General features: G+C 38.9%; 1 protein-coding gene across 8 annotated transcripts in view; it reads right to left on the bottom strand.

Annotated features, from left to right (window-relative positions):
* LOC128688669 (transcriptional repressor p66-alpha) overlaps nucleotides 1-17,682 on the bottom strand; it is a 122,301-nt gene that overhangs the window by 45,832 nt on the left and 58,787 nt on the right. For 6 of the 8 annotated variants that reach the window (XM_070084466.1, XM_053776621.2, XM_070084469.1 and 3 more), the window contains exons 7-9: nucleotides 17,418-17,552; nucleotides 16,994-17,210; nucleotides 13,148-13,320 (exon numbers count right to left, since the gene is read on the bottom strand). In XM_070084466.1, the coding sequence (XP_069940567.1) occupies nucleotides 13,148-13,320; nucleotides 16,994-17,210; nucleotides 17,418-17,552 (525 nt within the window). The remainder of the gene's footprint in view (nucleotides 1-13,147; nucleotides 13,321-16,993; nucleotides 17,211-17,417; nucleotides 17,553-17,682) is intronic. The other 2 variants (XM_070084464.1, XM_070084470.1) reach the window with 1 other exon arrangement.

The following is a 17,682-nucleotide window of genomic DNA, read 5'->3' as shown; positions in this document are numbered from 1 at the left end:
CAGACATGACATCTCCACTGCCTCCAGCCTTCTCATCAATTCTATGATTCACCTCATCCTTCATAGACCCATCTGCTGACACATCCACTCCTAAATATCTAAATACATTCACCTCCTCCATACTCTCTCCCTCCAACCTGATATCCAATCTTTTGTCACCTAATCTTTTTATCCTCATAACCTTACTCTTTCCTATATTCACTTTAACCCTTTCAGGGTCCAAGGCCCAAATCTGGAGTCACGCACCAGTGTCCAAGATATTTCAAAAAAAAAATTTGTTATTTTTTCTTATGAAATCGTAGAGAATCTTTTTGTGAAGGTAATAAAACAAAAAGTACGAAAATTGGTGGAAAATTGACGAAATTATGCTCTCGCAAATTTTGATGTGTCAGCGATATTTACGAATCGGCGATTTTGCCGACTTTGACTCCCATTTTAGGCCAATTACATTATTCCAATCAACCAAATTCTTAGCTATTTCACTAGTATTACTTCTATTCTATCGATTGAGCACAATAAATCGCCAAGTCAACTGTTTCAACTACAAAATAAAGTGATCGGAAATTGTTAATTTGGCCAATTTAACACAAAGTTCAAAATATTCCAATTTCAAAATAGGGTCCAGAATGAACAATGTAGGCATTCCTGGCACTAAACTAACATTTCCTCTGTTCATTAGTTATGTTTTGAGGCTTTACAAATAAATTGCATTTTGATTTTTTATTCACATAATGAATTTTTATTCACACCAAAAAATAGAAGATTTACTGTTATGCAATACTGTAATAATTGTATAAATATCATCACCATATTTGTGAATGTATATTAGACCCACCAGCTGATGTGTATTAGACGTGTGAGGTCGTTTGTTTACTCTTGAATATCGGCAAAAATTTAACATTTCCGCTACTTTGAGCTCAGTTTCAAGCCATTTCCAATGCTAAAACCAATCAAAATCATCTCTATTTCTGTAATATGTCTTCCATTCTATCAAATGAGACCAAGAAATCGCAAATACAACTATAAAAAACATACGAAAAAACACTGCAAAGTTGCTGTTTTAATCGAAAAATCATGATTTCATTTTTTTTCTCTCATTATGCACAGTGTGCTGCAGGATCTGTTTTATGTGGTGCACACATACCACATAGATGTATTCTCTCATATCTAGGCCCAAATGTACCACTCACAGTTTATCAGAGTGAGCTGAGCTCATGGCGTAGATCTACGGTTTGGACCCTGAACATAAAGCCGTAGATCTACGGGACGGACCCTGAAAGGGTTAAATTTTCTTCTCTTACATACCCTACCAAATTCATCCACCAACCTCTGCAATTTCTCTTCAGAATCTCCCAAAAGCACAGTGTTGTCAGCAAGGAGCAACTGTGCCAACTCCCACTTTGTGTTTGATTTTATTTACCTAGACTTAAACCTTTTAACTGTCCAAACATAGATCTACATTTTTACTGATAATTCTCCAAATATTTTGAAATTTTCTTTTTCAACAAAGTCGGCATTTCTCTGTGTGTAATAAGACCAAAAACATTATTTTAGTACCAGAACTTATCGAGATATAAGGCAGCGAAGTTGGCACTGGATGCTCACCTGACTGCAATGTAGAGTCCTGCTGCCTCCAGAAATGTTGCCATTTTAACTTTTTTTTTTTTTAAATTTACGTAGTTTTTATTTTGATAATTACAATTTATTCTCCATAGTGAAGTGGAACAGAATTCTTCCTCTAAGCCATGCATGTCATAAGAGGCAACTAAAATGCCAGGAGCAAGAGGCTAGTAACCCCTTCTCCTGTATACATTATTAAATTTATAAAGAATAACTTTCGTTAGGCCACTCTGCCTTGGTGGGACATGGCCAGTGCGTTGAAAGAAGAATTACAATTTACAGTAGATCTTGCAATATCACAGCCAATCTTTGTTCTTACACAATTATTAAGTATGGATATAATAAGGAAACAGTCACAAATACACTGACAGGTGAACATGTTCACCTAGAAACATATACAAATATATAAATACAGCCTCTCCTCGCTTAATGATGGAATTCTGTGCGTAAGACCACGTCGGTAAACGAATTTGTCACAAGGTGGGGATCATCTCTGATATTGTTTTAATGTCACCTTTGCACCATTTACAACATTTCTGGTATGTTTTTAAATATTTATACAGTAGTGTACTGTATATTTTAATAAACAGAACAGAGGAAATCAGCTCTAATATACATTATTTAGGTATGCATACTGGTCAGAGCCCGTCATAAGTCCGAGTTGTCGGTAAACAAGTACATCACAAGTGAGGAGAGGCTGTATGTATATGTCTGAGGGCAATGTGTGGTGTGAATATAATGCAGAGAATCCACAGTTTGGAGATTAGGAGGAGTGGGATTACCAAAACTATTATCCAGAGGGCTTAGGAGGGGTTATTGAGATGGTTTGGACATGTAGAGAGGATGGAACAAAATAGAAAGACAGTGTATAAATCTGTAGGGGAGGGAAGGCAGGGTAGGGGTTGGCCTAGGAAAGGTTGGATGGGGAGGATTAAGGAGGTTTTGTGTGTGAGGGGCTTGGACTTCCACCAAGCTTGTACGAGTGTTAGAAATGAGCAAATGGAGACTAATGGTTTTTAGGACTTGATGTGCTGTTGGAGTGTAAGCAAGGTAATATTTATGAAGGGATTCAGGGAAACTGGCAGGCCGGATTTGATTCCTGGAGATAGGAGGTACAGTGCCGGCACTCTGAAGGAGGGGTGTTAATGTTGCAGTTTTATAACTGTAGTGTAAGCATGCCTCTGGCAAAACAGTGATGGAGTGAATGATGAAGGTTTTTCTTTTTCAGGCCACCCTGCCTTGGTGGGAAACAGCCAAGGTGTTAATAAAAAAATAATATATACTAGAAATATATACAATATACAAATACGTATATATGCAAGAAATATACAAGTATATATACGGTTTTGTTTTTTGAGCATGCTTTAGATTTATCAAACCACCCTATAAAGTGCACCCAAGTATATAATTTGGCCAATTTTACACAAAATTAATAAAAATTCCATTTTCAAAATGGAGTTCAAAATAAAAGTTGTAAGGTATCATTTCCTCTGCTCATTAATCACTTTCATAGGCCTCTCTTATGTTACACTTGCCTTCTATTTTGAATTATTACACCAAAAAAATTTGAACATTTACCCTATTTCTTAAATAAAGAAAAAAATATAACCATGAATGATTGGTTATGGTTCACTGTGTACCAATAAATGAAGCAGGCCTAGAATAAAAACTTACCCCTTCTGAGAGTAAGGGGACCTTATATGTCCCCAGGAAAATAATAAAAAATTGAATATTTTTGCTACTTTGAGCCAGATTTTAAGCTACTTCTGGTCTTGAAACCAACTAAAATCATCTCTATTTCATTAGTATGTCTTCCATTCTATCAAATAGCCAATAAAACCATAAAAATCACCTCAAAGTTTCTATTTAACCCTTTGGGGGTTTCGGACATACTAGTATGTCTTACGACCCAGGGTTTTTGACGAACTAGTACGCCAAAATTCTAGCGCCCTCAAATCTAGTGAGAGAAAGCTAGTAGGCCTACATATGTAACAATGGGTCTATGTGGTCAGTGTGCGCAGTATAAAAAAAATCCTGCAGCACAGTGCGTAATGAGGAAAAAAAAAAACTGTTTTTGGATTAAAACAAGAGACTTTGCACTGTATTTTTGTATGGTATTTATTGTTGTATTCTAGTTTTCCTGGTCTCATTTTATAGAATGGAAGACATATTACAGAAATTGAGATGATTTTGATTGGTTTACAATGAAAAGTACCTTGAAATTGAGCTCAAAGTAGCAGAAATGTTCGATTTTTACCAAAGTTCAAAAGTAAACAAATCATGCCAAGCGTCCAATACACGTCAACTGGTGAGTCTAATATTCTTTCACAAGTGCGCTGATAATATTTATACAATTTCTACACTAATGCAGTAGTCTGCATGACAGTAAATCTTACTTTTTTTGTAAGAATAAAAATTCAAAGTGGAAAGCCAAAGAAATATAAGAGAGGCCTGGGGATGTGACTAACGAACAGAGAACTTGTTACTTTAGTGCCAGAAATGTCTTTCTTGTTTATTCTGGGCCCTATTTGGAAATTGGCATCTTTTGAAATTTGTGTGAAATTGGCAAAATTGCTAAATTCTGACCACTGTATTCGATAGTTGAAATTGGTAAATGGGTGGTTTCTTGTACTCATTCGATAGAAAATATGGAGTTTTAGCGAAATAGTTATGATTTTTGTCGACTAGTACATTGGAATTGGCCGAAAATAGGGCTCAAAGTGGGCAAAATCGCCGATGTGTAAATATCGTCGAGACCGCTAACTTCGCGAGAGCATAATTCCGTAAGCTTTCCATCAAATTTCATACTTTTGTGTCATTATGATCGGGAAAAGATTCTCTATCATTTCATAAGAAAAAATTATTATTATTTTTTTTTTTTTTGAAATTTGGCCGACCCTGAGAACAAGTCTCTGCTTTTCCCACCATGCACTGCATGAGGCAGGATTTTTTTTATATTGTTTACAATCATTGCATAGACTCATTCTATCATGTATAGGCTAAACTGTTTATCCACAAAACCCGCATATAGGAGAGCTTACAACGACGTTTTGGTCCAACTTGAACCACTTACAAAGTCATACAAACAAAAAGGAGAGGAGGGAGTATATATAGGCTAGCATACAGGGATGAGACAAGAGAGATAGTAGGGAAGAGAGACAGAGGACAAGGAGGAAAAGGAGGTGGTAGTAGTATTATTATTAGTAGTAGTCTCTGACAAGTCAGAAAGTGGGGTTTTAGCTATGCGATGATGGTAGCAGTAGTAGTAGTAGTGGAGGTGGTGGTAGTAGTAGCAGTGGAGGTGGTGGCAGTAGTAGCAGTGGAGGTGGTGGCAGTAGTAGTAGTAGTAGAGGTGGTGGCAGTAGTAGTAGTAGAGGTGGTGGCAGTAGTAGTAGTAGAGGTGGTGGTAGTAGTAGTAGTGGTGGTGGTAGTAGTAGTAGTAGAGGTGGTGGTGTAGTAGTAGTGGTGGTGGTGGTAGTAGTAATAGTAGAGGTGGTGGTGGTAGTAGTAATAGTAGAGGTGGTGGTGGTAGTAGTAATAGTAGAGGTGGTGGTGGTAGTAGTAGTAGTAGTAGAGGTGGTAGTAGTAGTAGTAAGTAGTAGAGGTGATGGTAGTAGTAGTAGTAAGTAGTAGAGGTGATGGTAGTAGTAGTAGTAGAGGTGGTGGTAGTAGTAGTAGTAGAGGTGGTGGTGGTAGTAGTAGTAGTAGAGGTGGTGGTGGTAGTAGTAGTAGTAGTAGTAGAGGTGGTGGTGGTAGTAGTAGTAGTAGTAGTAGAGGTGGTGGTGGTAGTAGTAGTAGTAGAGGTGGTGGTGGTAGTAGTAGTAGTAGAGGTGGTGGTGGTAGTAGTAGTAGTAGAGGTGGTAGTAGTAGTAGTAGAGGTGGTGGTAGTAGTAGTAGAGGTGGTGGTAGTAGTAGTAGAGGTGGTGGTGGTAGTAGTAGTAGAGGTGGTGGTGGTAGTAGTAGTAGTAGAGGTGGTGGTGGTAGTAGTAGTAGTAGTAGTAGAGGTGGTGGTGGTAGTAGTAGTAGAGGTGGTGGTGGTAGTAGTAGTAGAGGTGGTGGTGGTAGTAGTAGAGGTGGTGGTGGTAGTAGTAGAGGTGGTGGTAGTAGTAGTAGTGGTGGTAGTAGTAGTAGAGGTGGTGGTAGTAGTAGTAGAGGTGGTGGTAGTAGTAGAGGTGGTAATAGTAGTAGTAGTAGTAGAGGTGGTGGTAGCAGTAGTAGAGGTGGTGGTGGTGGTAGTAGTAGTAGTGGTAGTAGTAGTAGTGGTAGTAGTAGTAGTGGTAGTAGTAGTAGAGGTAGTAGTAGTAGTAGTAGTAGAGGTAGTAGTAGTAGTAGTAGAGGTGGTGGTAGTAGTAGTAGAGGTAGTAGTAGTAGTAGTAGAGGTAGTAGTAGTAGTAGAGGTGGTGGTAGTAGTAGAGGTGGTGGTGGTAGTAGTAGAGGTGGTAGTAGTAGTAGTGGTAGTAGTGGTGGTAGTAGTAGTAGAGGTAGTAGTAGTGGTGGTAGTAGTAGAGGTAGTAGTAGAGGTGGTGGTGGTAGTAGTAGTAGAGGTAGTAGTAGTAGTAGAGGTGGTGATAGTAGTAGTAGTAGAGGTGGTGATAGTAGTAGTAGTAGAGGTGGTGATAGTAGTAGTAGTAGAAGTGGTGATAGTTGTAGTAGAGGAAGTGATAGTAGTAGTAGAGGTGGTGGTAGTAGTGGTAGCACTATAATAGTGGTGGTAGCAGTATAAGAGTATAGTATAATAGTGGTAGTAGTATAATAGTAGTATTAGTAGTATAATAGAAATAGTAGTATTAGTAGTATAATAGAAATAGTAGTATTAGTAGTATAATAGAAATAGTATAACAGTAGTAGTAAAAGTATAACAGTAGTAGTAATAGTAAAATAGTAGTAATAGTAAAACAAAGTAGTAGTAATAGTATAATAGTAGTAGTAATAGTATAACAGAAGTAGTATAATAGTATAACAACAGTAGTAATAGTACAACAGTAATAGCATAACAATAGTAGTAATAGTATAATAGAATAGTAGTAGTAGCAGCAGCAGCAGTAGTAGAATAGTAATATTTGTGTAATAGTATAGTATAATAGTAATAATAGTATAATAGTAATAGAATAACAACAGCAGTAATAGTATAACAGTAGTAATAGTATAACAGTAGTAATAGTATAATAGTATAATGGTAGTAGTAATAGTATAATGGTAGTAGTAATAGTATAATGGTAGTAGTAGTAGTATAATGGTGGTAGTATAATGGTAGTAGTAGTATAATGGTAGTAGTATGATAGTATAATGGTAGTAGTAGTATAATGGTATAGTAGTATAATGGTATAGTAGTATAATGGTATAGTAGTATAATGGTAGTAGTATAATGGTAATAGTAGTATAATGGTAATAGTAGTATAATGGTAGTAGTATAATGGTAGTAGTATAATGGTAGTAGCAGTAGTATAATGGTAATAGTAATATAATGGTAGTAGTATAATGGTAATAGTAGTATAATGGTCGTAGTATAATGGTAGTAGTATAATGGTAGTAGTAGTATAATGGTAGTAGCAGTAGTATAATGGTAGTATAATGGTAGTAGTAGTATAATGGTAGTGGTAGTAGTATAATGGTAGTAGTATAATGGTGGTAGTAGTAGTATAATGGTGGTAGTAGTATAATGGTGGTAGTAGTATAATGGTGGTAGTAGTATAATGGTAGTAGTAGTATAATGGTAGTAGTATAATGGTAGTAGTAGTATAATGGTAGTAGTATAATGGTAGTAGTATAATGGTAGTAGTAGTATAGTGGTAGTAGTAGTATAGTGGTAGTAGTAGTATAATGGTAGTAGTAGTATAATGGAAGTATTAGTAGTATAATGGAAGTAGTAGTTAGAAGTAGGGTAGACAGTTTTAGGAGATCAGTCAATAGGATGACTGTGATCTCTGACATGACAGAAACGAGTATTGTTGGTGTGGGCAAGCCTAACACTACTTTTGTGCTCCCTGAGTCTGTCAGAAAGAGAAAGGCCAGTTTATCCAAATTAATGAAGAGGACAAGAGGTACAGGAAATAGAGTAGACACCAGGAGCATCTATAGAGGGAGGAGAGGTATGAACAAGATTAGTGCGAAGAGTGTTAGTCTGGCGAAAAGTAAGTTTGATGTCTAATTAAGGGAGAGAGTTGTTGAGATTAGAAAGACCAGACATATAGGGAAGGCAGAGGACAGGAGAGGTCCCAGGAGAAGAATGTTTGGGACAGAAGAAAGTCAGTTTAGCACGCGAGAAGGCAGAGTCTATGAAATGAGAAGGGTGGCCAAGATGAGAATATGAATTATGAAGAGTGGAAATTTCTGATTCAAGGAACTGATGATCACAAATGCAGAGAGCACAGAGAAAGACAGAAATAAGAACACTTTTCTTGACAGAGGAAGCATGATAAGAAAAGTAGTGAATGTACATGCCACTGTGCATATGCTTGCGATAAACAGAAAAAGCAAAACTTGTATTTGAGAGGTGGACATGAACATCAAGGAAAGGAAGCAAAGAATTAGATTCTCATTCAGCTTTAAACTTAATGGAAGGGGCAAGATTATTAAGGGCATCAATAAATGGCTGTACTACTACAACTATACTACTCTCTCTCTCTCTTCCTTTTCTACTACTTCTCTTATCCTGTCCTGTCTACTGGCTTATATATACTCCCTCCTCTCCTTGCAGTTAGTGTAATTTTGTAAATGGTCCAAGTCAGACCGAAACATCGTCGTTAGCTCCTCTCTCATATGTGTGGGTTATCCGTGTATTGTTCCAGTCATGGTATTCTGCCTTTTTGTTATTTACCGTTTATCAAAGGGAGCCGAGCTCAAAGGGCAGATCTATATAAGCGACCCTGGTACCAAAAATGCAGATCTACATATCAGACAGTGAAAGGGTTAAATCCAAAACAGTATCATCATGGTATAGCAAATGTTTCACACAATGATATATCTCACTACTACTTTTTGCCTTATCAACTTTGTAAACATTCTACATATATTTACATCACTTTTCTTTGGAAGTGAAATGTCATGTCTTTTCTCTCACTCCAAATACTTTTCATAAAAAAAAAAAAAAAAAATCCAATTTCTTATTTAGTCTTCAATATTCTTTAAAACTGCCTTCACATACAAAACTCTGATTTTTCAATTGCTTTCGTATCAATTTCTTTACTTTAACACGAGATGGTAAAAATAATTTTTCCTCGTACCAGAAGCATTTTCCAGCAATCTACAAGCTTCCCATTCACATCTTTATCAATTGATCTTGATTTATAAATTGATATTTTATCCACAATTCCTGCTTCCAGCTATGTTTAATCTCAGCTGTAAAGCTTTCAGCATTATTGTATTTGGACTAAGCTGTAAGCTAACATCAGCAAGTGCTCAAAATGATTATCTTTGGATTCTTCTACTTGTGCATAGCCATCTCAAGAGAGCAGTAATGATTTTGACAACCAAATACAAGAGGGCCCCACTTTACAGCACTTCACTTTAGAGCATTTTGCTAATGCAGTGATTTTCAATTAGTAGACCCATTCTTCATTTATTTAGACTTCCTACAATAAATGTATTCACGAATCGCTATAAGCTAAGGTCGAAAACATTTTCAGGTAAGTAATGTGTGTACTGTACAGTGGAACCTCGGTTTTTGTTTGCCCTGGTTTTCATTGAATTCGGTTGTCAATGACTCTTTTTTTGTCAAAATATTGTCCCAGTTTTCATTCATCACCTCGGTTTTCGTCCGCCGTACCAAACGTGTCTGCCTGCCCATGCCCACACAAAGCATCCCACGCACACATTCTGAGTCAGTCTGGCTTTCTCTCTCATCAAGCGAACATTACCCTGTGCATTCATACGAAACATTTCGTAATAATCCATTGTTTTTTGTGCTTGTTTACCGAGTGCGACTGCTAAGTCACCATGGGGCCAAAGAAAGTTCCAAGTGCCAGCCCTTTGATGAAGGCAAGAAACACAATAGAATTCAATGGTGGTAGAGGGTGGTAGTGATGGTGGTAGAGATAACTTCTCCTCCCTCTCCCCTCCTCGCCATCTTCCATATGCTAACAAGAGTCTTCAATAAAGCTAAGGTGATTTAAATATTCATTTATTCATTCCATTAGTGCTTTATATTTATTTCTCATTGTTTTCTGTATGTAAAACTATATTCTCTATAAAATGTATTTTTTCTTTTTAATATTTTTGGGTGCCTGGAATGGATTAATTGGATTTACATTATTTCTTATGGGAAATACTGCTTCAGTTTACGTCAAATTTGGCTTTCTGACGAAAACCAAATTTGACGAGGTTCCACTGTAAATGCATTTTTAAGGCTTAGCTTCAGTGCTCACTTAATATAGTGCAAACATATTATCAAGCTTTTATATCTATTTGAAAGTGAAAAAAAAAAAAAGGATATGTTTCACTTTACAGCAATTTTCACTTTACAGCAGTAGCCCGGAACCTAACCTGCTGTTTAAGTGGGGTCCACCTGTAAAGTCAAATTCAAAATGAAAATGTGGGATATACCACTTATCACTGAAAACATTTACACAGACTACACTGCCTCACAATTATCCTTCAAACTGAGAAAGAACTATATGGTTATTATTACACTGAAATCTGGAGAAAATCAAACTAACTAAAACTAAGAAAATCAACAAATATTCCCTAATACAGGCACATTTAACAGTAAAAAAATATATTTCTAAGGCATTTTGATTTAGGTATATACAAAAACTTATAAAGCATGACACTGGGAAATAAATGCAATGCAAAGTAATAAAAAGTAAGGCCATTACAGTCATAACAAAAAATGAAGTTAAATAAACTATTACTTTTTAAAGTAATAAAATCTGACAATAAATATTTAAATATCGTACATTACTTTATGAGCACTACAGTACAATGTAGGAGGAGGAAGGAGGAGGAGGAGGAGGGAGGAGGAGGAAGGAGGAGGAGGAGGGAGGAGGAGGAGGAGGGAGGAGGAAGAAGGAGGAGGAGGAGGAAGAAGGAGGAGGAGGAAGAAGGAGGGAGGAGGAGGAGGGAGGAGGAGAAGGAAGGAGGGAGGAGAAGGAGGGAGAAGGAGGAGGAGGAAGGAGGAGGAGGAGGAGGAGGAGGGAGGAGGAGGAGGAGGAGGGAGGAGGAGGAGGGAGGAGGACGAGAGAGGAGGAGGAGGAGGAAGAGGAGGGAGGAGGAGGAGGAGGAGGAGGAGGAGGAGGAGGGAGGAGGAGGAGGAGGAGGAGGAGGAGGAGGGAGGAGGAGGAGGAGGAGGAGGAGGGAGGAGGAGAAGGAAGGAGAAGGAAGGAGGAGGAGAAGGAAGAGAGGAAGGAAGGAGGAGGAAGGAGGAGGAGGAGGAGGAAGGAGGAGGAGGAGGAGGAGGAAGGAGGAGGAGGAGGAAGGAAGGAGGAGGAAGGAGAGAGGAGGAAGGAGGAGAGGGAGGAGGAGGGAGGAGGAGGGAGGAGGAGGGAGGGAAGAGGGAGGGAGGAGGGAGGGAGGAGGGAGGAGAAGGAGTAGAAACAGCAGAGCTTGCTGCCAGGAAGGAGGAGAAGGAAGGAGGAGGAGGAGGGAGGAGGAGGAGGAGGAGGAGGAGGAGGAGGGAGGAGGAGGAGGAGGAGGAGGAGGAGGAGAGGAGGAGGAGGGAGGAGGAGGAGGAGGGAGGAGGAGGAGGAGGGAGGAGGAGAAGGAAGGAGAAGGAAGGAGGAGGGAGGAGGAGAAGGAAGGAGAAGGAAGGAGGAGAAGGAAGGAGGAGGAGAAGGAAGGAGAAGGAAGGAGGAGGAGGAAGGAGGAGGAGGAGGGAGGAGGTGGTAGGAGGAGGAAGGAGGAGGAAGGAGGAGGAAGGAGGAAGGAGGGAGGAGGAGGGAGGAGGAGGAGCAAGGAGGAGGAGGAGAAGGAAGGAGGATGAAGGAGGAGGAAGGAGGAGGAGGGAGGAGGAGGAGGAGGATGAAGGAGGAGGGGGAGGAGGAGCGATGAGGGAGGAGGAGGGAGGAGGAGGAGGGAGGGAGGGAGGAAGGAGGGAGGAGGAGGGAGGAGGAGGGAGGAGGAGGAGGGAGGGAAGGAGGAAGGAGAGAGGAGGAGGGAGGAGGAGGGAGGAGGAGGGAGGAGGAGGGAGGGAGGAGGGAGGGAGGGAGGAGGGAGGAGGGAGGGAGGAGGGAGGGAGGAGGGAGGGAGGAGGAGGGAGGAGGGGGGGAGGAGGGAGGGAGGAGGGAGGGAGGGAGGGAGGGAGGAGGGAGGGAGGAGGGAGGGAGGAGGGAGGGAGGGAGGAGGGAGGAGAAGGAGTAGAAACAGCAGAGCTTGCTGCCATGGTTATCACTACAGTGTTGCAGCAGCAGAGCTTGCTGCCATGGTTATCACTACAGTGTTGCAGCAGCAGAGCTTGCTGCCATGGTTATCATTATGGTGTTGCAGCAGCAGAGCTTGCTGCCATGGTTATCACTACAGTGTTGCAGCAGCAGAGCTTGCTGCCATGGTTATCATTATGGTGTTGCAGCAGCAGAGCTTGCTGCCATGGTTATCATTATGGTGTTGCAGCAGCAGAGCTTGCTGCCAGATTGCACTACAGTGTTGCAGCAGCAGCAGAACTTGCTGCCATGGATAACATTACATGTTAGAACAGCAGCAGCAGAACTTATGGACACAATGAAAGTGTCAGAGTTAACATGCAAGTCAAACTCTAAAGTAAGAGTCAAAGTAAACAAGATGTACTTTCATTACTGCACGACACATCACATGACCATTTTGTTTACAGAGTATTAAGTGCATACATGACACTGCTCACAACACATTAAGATAACACCTGGTTTGTACTCTTACTATTTTATGTTGTGTCTTATCTTAAATTATAAAGGAGGGAGAGATGAAAGTTGAGAGGAGACAAGGGGGGATAGACTAATGGATACAGGAAGATGATCAAGTCACTAAGATGGAGGTGAGGGGAGGGATGGTAAGAGATTGGAAGGGAAAGAGGGAGAGGGAGGATGTGGGAATGACAAGGGGAGAAGAGGGAGGAAAAGGAAGAGAGGGAGGGATGTAGGGAAGGGGAGAGAGATGGAGTGTAGGTGGGCAGGTAAGGTAGGGTAGGGTAGATAAGTAGGGTAGTGGAGAGGAAGGTAAGGGGAGAGGGAGGAGAGTCAAGATACCAGACTGAGTCAGTCATATTATAAATTATTTAGGGGTTTATTAAGCATAATAGATATTTATCATCAGTGGCCAGCCAGAGAGACCTGTCAATACTTTCCTGTATCTCTGCATTCCCTCTACTGTCTACATTATTGAAGTTCTGTCCATTTCCTAGTATACGTACCTCAATATGCACATGGCATCCGCACAGGTCTAAAGGAAGACAGAATAACAGTGCCTACCTTCTTTATCTGGTTACAAGAAACATATAGACTACTGACTTTCCATGTCAAGTGAAAGAAGTTGTTGCTGTAATGTAACATTACTAAACTGCTGGACAACATTCAAAGCTGTTCTAGCATTACTGACAAGACAAAACATCTATCACAGCTTGTACCTTACGTGCCCATACCTGCGCCATACGGGCCTCTATCTCCTGTTCTTGTTGCAGAGCTTTCACAAATGCAGCTTTGAGACGATTTGTGTGTTCCTGCTTGAGCGCCTGCTTGATATTAGTCGTGACACACAGCTCGCACACTACCTTCACGTCTCTTCCATTTTCACCCTTAACTACAAAAAAAAAAAAAAAAAAAAAAGGATAACTTCAGATGAGCTGAAAGTCAATCACATTTAAAGTTAGATTAATGTATTAAAGTTTCCAGGGATCAGCACCATGAATCCCTCTCATATTAGGCCTAATAATAAGTAAATATTACTGTACTAGGGATAATAAATATTGAAGACAATACACTAAAGCTACAGCTGTCAGTAGTGTCATTGATTACCTATATTACTTGTGCAGTATATATACATGTAGACATTAACCAGCTTTATTATATATACTACACAAGTAATACAGGTAATCAGTGACACTACTGACACAAGTATATATTGAATATAAAAATTAGCTTCCAACATTTACTACCATTTTGCATGGCCACCAAACAAAAAAAGGATAAAACATCAATCCTGATAATGTGCACAAAATTAACAGACAAGTTTTGCACTTGCATGACAAGACTTGCTTCGTGATTATTATTATTCTGATATCTTTTTTTCTTAAGTGCCAACAAATTCAATTTCATGAGAAAATAACATTAAATATGAGCACAACTGTATATATCTACCCTGCCTCAGTGGGAAACGGCCAACATGTTAAAAAAAAAAATTATGCATGTGCACACATACAAGAAAGGTTGGAGGGAGGGGGTATACCTGGAGTATACCGGAATGGGGTTTTGGGGGTCAATGCCCCCTGTAGCCTGGTCCATGACCAGGCCTCATAGTGGATCAGAACTTTACCAACCAGGCTGTTACTGCTGGTCGCACAGACATACAAGTCACACCCCAGATGGTCAGGTACTGATTTTAGGTGCCTGTCCAGGGCCTTCTTGAAGACAGCCAGGGGTCTTATATATGAACAGCCTTGGGCCCCTGACACTTAGTGTGTTGTCTCTTAGCGTACTCATGGTGCCCCTGATCTTCATTGGGGTTATGTTGCATCTCCTGCCAAGTCTTTTGCTTTTGTAGGTAGTGATTTTCATGTGCATATTTAGGATTTGTCCCTCTAGGATTTTCCAAGTTTATATTATCTTGTATCTTCTTCCTCTGCATTCCAAGTACAAATCAAGGGGCTTCAACCATTCCCAGTAATTTAGGCGCTTTATTATACTTATATGTCCTGTGAAAGTTCTCCGCATATTCTCCAGGTCTTCAATTTCACCCGCCTTAAAAGGGGCCATTAGTGTACAGCAATATTCCAGCCTAGAGAAAACAAAAAATTTTAAGAGAATAATCAATGGCTTGGCATCCCTCATTTTGAAGCTATTCATTATCCATCCTATGGTGTCCCATAGCTTGATCGCTAGAGCACTCAGCTCACACAATGAAGTCTGGAGTTCAAATCTTCGGTACGGCTGGAAAACATTAGGGACGTGTTTCCATAAGATACCTGCTGTCCTTGTTCACCCATCAATATAAAATGGGTACCTGGGCTTTAGTCGACTGGTGTGGGTCACATCCTGGGACAAAACTGATCTAATTTGCCCGAAATACTCAGCATAACAAGCAGCTTTCTATATAGTAGTATGTCACTGATGTCATTTAGGCCTATATACCTTGTACATGTACTTGTAGAAATAAAGATATATTATTATTATTATTATTATTATTATAATAATATGATGTGGTAGATACATTGTTGTGATCTTTGAAAGTAAGGTTCTCTGACATTATGACTCCTAGGTCCTTCACATTAGTTTTTCGCTCTACTGTGTGTTTGGAATTTTTGTACTCGTTACAGTTTTAATTTCCTCGAGTTTTCCATAGCAGAGCAATTTAAATTTGTCTTCACTGAACTTCATATTTCTATGGTCAATTTAAAGATTTGGGGAAGATCTGCTTGGAGACTTGCAGTGTCTTCAATGGATGACACTGTCTTACAAATTCGGGTGTCATCAGCAAAGGACACAGTGCTGTGGCTTACATCTCTGTCAGATACGAGGATAAGGAAGACGATGGGTACTGATACTGTACCTTGTGGAACAGAGCTTTTCACTGAAGCCGTCTCGGATTTTGCTCTGTTTACTATTACTCTGTTTTATTTGTTAGGAAGTTATAGATCCATCTACCAACTTTTCCTCTTATTCTTTTATCACGCATTTTGTGTGCTATTACACCATGATTGCACTTGTCAAAGGATTTCTCAGTCTGTGTATACTACATCTGCATTTTGTTTGTCCTCCAGAGCATCTAAGATCACGTCACAGTGGTCCAGTAGTTGGGATAGGCAGGAGCAACCTGCTTTAAACCCATGGTGCCCTGGGTTGTGCAACTGATAAATATCTAAGTGGTTGGTGATCTTGCTTCTTAGAGCCCTTTCAAAGATTTTTATGATGTGGGACATTAGTGCTAACGGTATGCAATTCTTTGCAACTGCTTTACTGCCACCTTTGTGGAGTGTGGTTATGTCTGTTGTTTTTAGTGACTGTAGGATGACCCCTACAGTCTATGCTCCCACTCCACAGAATACTTAAGGCATGTGAGAGGGCTTCTTGCAGTTCTTGATGAACACGGAATTCCACGAGTCTGGGCCTGGGGCAGAGCGCATTGGGATGCTATTTATTGCTTTTTCAAGGTCTTTGTTAGGATAGTATCAGAAATTTTTGAACTGACCAAATTTTGAGCCTCAAGTCATAAAAAATTAATTTAGATTGTCAACCCTTAGTCTGATTAATGGCTTGCTAAACACAAGAGGGAGGGGAAAGAACTGGTGGAGGTGTTAGAGGAGATTGATGAAGGAGAGGGGGTCATATTGGGATTTCAGTATCTCTCATTTCTTTGCTGTCATCTGTGTAAGTCCCATCACACACACATTCCCTCCCTCCAATCTGATATCCAGTTTTTCCTTACCATACCCTCATCACCATACTCTTGTCTATGTTCGCTTTCAACTTCCTTTACACATCCTCCCATACTTGTCCACTAACCTTAGCAACTTCTCTTCAGAATCTCCCAAAAGCACAGTATTATCAACAGAAAGTAACTGTCAACTTCCATTTTGTATTCGATTCCACATATTTTAATCCCACTCCTCTCCCCAACACCCTAGCATTTACTTCTTTTACAACCCCATCTATAAACATGTTAATTTACCATGTTGACAGCATATAGTAACCTACTACCAATTTTATATACTTGCAACATCTACCACATTGCTCCCCCTATCCATATATATATATATATATATATATATATATATATATATATATATATATATATATATATATATATATATATATATATATATATATATATATATATATATATATATATATATATATATATATATATATATATATATATATATATATATATATATATATATATATATATATATATATATATATATATATATATATATATATATATATATATATATATATATATATATATATATATATATATATATATATATATATATATATATATATATATATATATATATATATATATATATATATATATATATATATATATATATATATATATATATATATATATATATATATATATATATATATATATATATATATATATATATATATATATATATATATCTTTCTTCTTTCTTTCAACAAACCCGTCTTATCCCACCAAGGAAGGGTGACCTAAAAAGAAAAGCGAAAGTCTCTCTTTTTAAATTTAGTAATTTATACAAGAGAAGGGGTTACAATTTACTTGCCTTTGGATTTCAGTGAAGCCTTGTCCCATTTCCAGGCTGGGGTAAAGTCGGTGCCACACTGTGTACAAATGAAGGGTGTAGGGTGGGGATCTGACATCTTGCCATTCAAGAGTATATGTTCTACGCACTGCTCAAGACCCAACAAGTATATAAATTCTGTGTTGTTTGGATTTGGGATGAAATGCATCTCTGGAGGTGGTGGTTTAGGAGGTGGAATCTTCATATGAAAAGAAAAATTTAAGTACATTTTAAGTTGCTAAAAGTGATAAACAGTTCCAAGAATTCAAATTACTGTATACACTAAGTGTGAAAAACCAAATGTTAAGGTTAACATTTTCATTGTATACCATAATACAAATCTTATTCTAGTTATTAGCACTAAACTGTTCTACAGTGTTATACTAAGTTTATAATCTCATCTTACCCTGAGCAGCGTCTTCTCTAATTGCTTCCGAAGAGCCAGACGTGCCGCGGCTTGCCTTTGGGCAGGGGTGTGAGTATCTTCCATTCTGTTGCTACTACTGTTGCTGTTATTGCTACTGCTACTACTGCTCACTGGCTGTTTAACATGAATAAAACAAGAAACATAACCAAATAGTTTAAATAAAAAGTTAACTACTGAGAAACTATGTTACAATAACTTTCGTAATGCACAAAAATACACATTACGAGTTTTTAAAAGTATGTAC

This window comes from Cherax quadricarinatus, chromosome 13 (assembly GCF_038502225.1).
Source record: "Cherax quadricarinatus isolate ZL_2023a chromosome 13, ASM3850222v1, whole genome shotgun sequence".
Classification (NCBI taxonomy): Eukaryota; Metazoa; Arthropoda; class Malacostraca; order Decapoda; family Parastacidae; genus Cherax; species Cherax quadricarinatus.
Note: the sequence above shows the minus strand (reverse complement) of the source record. Positions and strands in the feature narration are given on the sequence as shown.